The 4,695-nt window shown below is 36.6% G+C and overlaps 1 protein-coding gene across 1 annotated transcript; it reads left to right on the forward strand.

The window, feature by feature from the left end:
* The first annotated feature begins 3,369 nt into the window (after positions 1 to 3,369).
* Positions 3,370 to 4,196, forward strand: LOC149231294 (calcium-binding protein CP1-like). The gene has a single exon (XM_089376261.1). The coding sequence runs from the start codon at positions 3,545 to 3,547 to the stop codon at positions 4,091 to 4,093; it is 549 nt and encodes a 182-aa protein (XP_089232387.1). The 5' UTR covers positions 3,370 to 3,544; the 3' UTR covers positions 4,094 to 4,196.
* The last annotated feature ends 499 nt before the right edge of the window (positions 4,197 to 4,695 follow it).

A 4,695-nucleotide genomic window follows, 5' to 3' on the forward strand; every position in this document is an offset into this window, starting at 1 on the left:
AGCATGGTTCTTCAGGGGAGGCAGTAGGTTCCACCATATACAAACAATTTTTGGGATCCATAATGTATCTTGTGAGCACAAGACTTGGCATATGCTATGCATTTAATTAGTTGAGTCAAGCCATGGCGAAGCCTATCAATCTATATTGGAAGGCAATAAAGAATGTGTTGAGACACCTTAGAGGCACAACCAAGTATGGCTTATGGCACAAGAGGATAGAGTGAGTGAATCTCCAAGGCTTCAATGATACAGATTGGGTAGGGAGTGCATCAGATAGAAAAAGTACTTCGAGTGGTATCTTCAGTGTTGGATTTGCTGCTATTTCTTGGTATAGAAGGAGATAGAGGTCTATGGCACTCAAATCAATAGAGTTTGAATACAATGATGCAAGTCAAGCAGCATGTGAGGCCATGTGGATGAGGAAAATACTTATGGGTCTTTTCAGTCGGGAGATGGATTCAACAGTGGTTTATTGTGATAATTTAAGTATAATTTAAGTTGTATTAAACTCTCTAAGAATCCAATATTTCATGACAGGTCCAAGCACATTGATATATGGTACCATCACTTGTGGGATTATGTGTAGAGAAGAATCATGATGCTACAGTACATTCCAACTGAGGAGAAGGATGAAAATATCTTGATAAAGGATTTTTAAAGTGGCAAATTCGAATTCCATAGGTGCAGAATAGGGGTGGTGCAAAATCCCTTTTTTGATAAGAGGGAGTGTTAGAAAGTGTAGCAAGAAAGGCTAAATTTGACTTGTGCCTTAGTCAAATTTAGTAATTCTATTTTCCACATTAGCATGATGACTTGGATTGTACTTAGCTTGAGTGACATGGGCTTGTCACTTAGTTAGATCAACAAATTCAAGTTTGTAGGCTTGGAGTAGAGTTGTGTATGTAGTGATTGCTAAAATTTAGTAATCTAGTCCAGTTATTTTTTGAACTCAGTTAACTGAGCTCAAGTCATTAGTTGAGTCATTTGAAGGTTAATTGAGTAGTAGAACTATCGTTAACTCAGTGATATCTTAGTTAAACTAGTCAAACAACTAAAAATAGTCCAGACATGCAAGGAATTCGAATTTCCTAGCTAAGTCGAGGAAAAGGCACATTGTAATTATCAATTGTATACTAGTTGAGTGTATAGGCTAGGCATTGACGTAGGTGATCAAGTCCTTGGGAATTGTGCAAGGAAATTGGGAAATATCCTATTTTTTAGGGGCTAATTTCCTCAAGGATTACATAAGGAAATAGGAGGAAGTTGGGGCCTTGAATTGGCCAAGTGTGGCCATAACAGGACAATCAACAGTGGAATAGGTTTACAGTGCAGGATGTGCTTAAGATTTGAAGCAAGATATTGTAATAGTTTCTCATTCTCATCTGAGTAATGAAAAGAAACAGAGAGGTTTTTCTCCATTGGGTTACCCTATAAATGATTGTGTTCTTGTGGTTTTAATGGTTGCTTGTGTTTCTGAATTGTGATTTCCATTCTGCATAATACTAGAGGAAATTTGTAATCTCTTGATTTCAGTTCGATTTCATTAGTTGTAGCAAATTTCTCTTCATTTCTACAGGATTCTCGTGATATTTTTCCAAGTTTGTTGAAGAAAACCACTAAAAAAATCTATGTTACATTTGTTTTTTAATTAACATTGTGTGTTTTTATGTGAAACCATTTTCAGTCTATCAAAATAAAATATAATAAAAATATAAATAAAAAACAACGTTAAAGTAAAAATGGCTTCATGGTATTGACCCATGGTATTCATGTTGAATATAGCCTATTTAAAGGGTGGAATTAAAGTAGTCTAGATCCATCTTAACTAAGGATCTACCAAGAGCAAAGAGGGATCATATCTCTTGAGATGCAAACCTGTTTTATAGTATCTCTTGAGATGCAAACCTCTTTTATAGTGAAAAGATATTTGATCTTGTCAATGGGTGCTTAGCTCAAGTGGTTAGGATGGTGGTTTAACATCTCATCCACCCAAGTTCACGTCCTCGGAGACGTGGCTTGTCATAGTAACACTGGACGGAGAGGCAAAGTAAGTAAGGTGCTCCCTCGGTGCTCCCTCCAAAGTCCATAAAATTGGAGGGATAGAAAAAGTAAGTAAGGTGCTCCCTCCAAAGTCCATAAAAGTTCATAAAATTGGAGGGATATGCAAAGTAAGTAAGGCGCTCCCTCCAAAGTCCATAAAATTGTCTTGACGCTTGTCATAGGAAATCTCCAAAGTTGTCATAGTAAGTCATAGTAAGAGTCCATAAAATTGTCTTGACGCTTGTCATAGTAAGTCTCCAAAGTCCATAAAATTGTCTTGACGCTTTTCATAGTAAGTCATAGTAAGAGTCCATAAAATTGTCTTAGCGCTTGTCATAGTAAGTCATAGTAAGAGTCCATAAAATTGTCTTGACGCTTGTCATAGTAAGTCATAGTAAGTCATAGTAAGGTTGGAGGGATAGACAAAGTCCCTTGTCATAGTAAGCCATAGTCCCTTGTCATAGTAAGTCATAGTAACGCTGGAGGGATAGGAAAAGTCCATAAAATTGTCATAGTAAGGCGCTCCCTCCAAAGTCCATAAAATTGTCTTGATGTTTGTCATAGTAAGTCATAGTAATTCTAGAGGGATAGGCAAAGTCTATGGCCAAGTCCATAAAATCTTGTCATAATAAAGTCATAGTAAGACTAGAGAGATAGGCAAAGTCCATAAAATTGTCTGGAGAAATAGGCAAAGTCCATAAAATTGTCTTGACATGGCTTTCAAGTTTGCTTTCAAGCTTGATTTTATATTTTTTTAATGAAACATGAATAATGAATTTATTATATAAATTTACAAGTTAGATGGCTCATATATATAAAAAAATTTCGTGATTTTTGGGATATTAGATGCTTTCAAGCTTGCTTTTATAATTTTTAATGAAACATTAATAATGAATTTATTATATAAATTTATATGTTGGATGGCTCAGATATATAATATTTTTTTCGTGATTTTTGGGATATTAGATTACTTCAAAGAGTGTTCAAAGTTGACCGTACAATAGCATCCTATTTCCAAACAAAGAGTACTTCCATCCAAGACACTGTCTAGACTCAAACTGGTTCGAAGATGGTAATGTTTTCTTTATTTTAACAAAGTTCTTTGACAAATGAGAGGGCTCCATTTATAGCGTTTTACTTTTCTTTATTAGTCGTCATCGAGTGTCCAATTCTGGGCGACGTGGAAGCCATGGAAATGTAGAATGAGAATCCAGTCCATATTGACCGTTAGGTAGTGGAAAGGTGTTTGTTATGACCAAGTCCATGACATCCCACACGTTTTTCTGTGTTGCGTCCTTCATCCCCAAGTTTCTCTCAGCAAATATTTTTTCACGCGATGGACCCTTCATCCACAAGTTTTCCTCTAGTCTCGACCAGCCGTCAAATAGCTCCAATACGTCAGCGCTGGCTATATTTATATGGAGCAAAGTTCTTGTTTTCGGCGTCTCAATAATCTCGCCCGGGAGCTGAACATTCATTGTTCTTCGATTCGGTATTGCCAGTCATGCGTTCTCACAGCAGAAAGAGGAGGGGAGCGGCATCAGAAATAAAATCGTGGAGAGAGGAACCATGGAAGGTGAAAGAGGCGTTCAACGTACTGGACAAAGATGGCGACGAGAAAATCAGTTTGTTGGATCTCCAACATTTCTTCAGCGGCTGCAGTTTCAGCGTGGGGAAGGGGCTGAGCAGAGAGGAAATGGAGGCCATGATATCTGTTGCCGACGCCGACAACAGTGGCTCTGTGGACTTTGAGGAGTTTCGCCGGATTCTGCGGCTGAATATGCCGGAAATTCAAGAAATTAAAGAAACCAGATCGACCTCTGATGATGCTCAGATGCTGCCGTTGAAGGAGGCACTTAATGTGATGGACAGGGACGGAGATGGAATTGTAAGCGCAGAGGATCTGAAGACCTTCTTCTCCTCCTGCACCGCAATAATGAGTGAGAAAGATTTGACCGACATGATAGAGGTGGCAGGCGGTTCCGCCAAATGTGGTGTCTGCTACGAAGGTTTTGCTCGGCTGATGATGCCGATGATGAATGGCTTCGCTTAATTTGTCTTTTGGCTGTTGCTGCATTCGGAGATTCGGATGCTTTTGGCCTGTAACAGCTTGGACTGTTACTTCAATATTATTCTGTAAGGAAACTTGATTTCAATGATCTTCTTTATAAAACTTTTACATTGTACGCCCAAATTACAATTCTTGATTGTTGTAGATTTTATATCGTGTTATTCGAATATTGTCTTTATAAATATAAAGTGTTTTTATTCGTAATTTTATTAGTGTTTTAAATTTTTAACTGGAAACCAGAAATATGAATTTAATTCTTATTACTAATTTTAGGTTTTAGAATTTTGGTGTTTGGAATTTATTTGCAAGTATTTTTATCAATGTACAGATTCAAATTTTTATCAGTAAGAAATACTAATATTAAAATAACTTATTAATATATATGTTTAGATCAATAAATATTTTTGCTAAATTATTATATTAATTACTCCCATAGACGTCTCTTTATCGAAATCAGCAACTTAATCATTTTTTTAATTAATCTTTTTGATCGGATAACCTGAATTGAAAAATGCCCGTATATTCTTGTAGTCATGCCTCTTGTTGATAACCAGGTATGTAGGATTAAGAAAAAATGAAATAAA

Source organism: Pinus tabuliformis, chromosome J (genome assembly GCF_031772625.1).
Source record: "Pinus tabuliformis cultivar Carrire ecotype Pingquan chromosome J, CPIR1, whole genome shotgun sequence".
NCBI lineage: Eukaryota > Viridiplantae > Streptophyta > Pinopsida > Pinales > Pinaceae > Pinus > Pinus tabuliformis.

Bases quoted from the DNA above. Each gene is read 5' to 3' on its own strand.
- LOC149231294 (XM_089376261.1), top strand. From the start codon at position 3,545: ATGCGTTCTCACAGCAGAAAGAGGAGGGGAGCGGCATCAGAAATAAAA.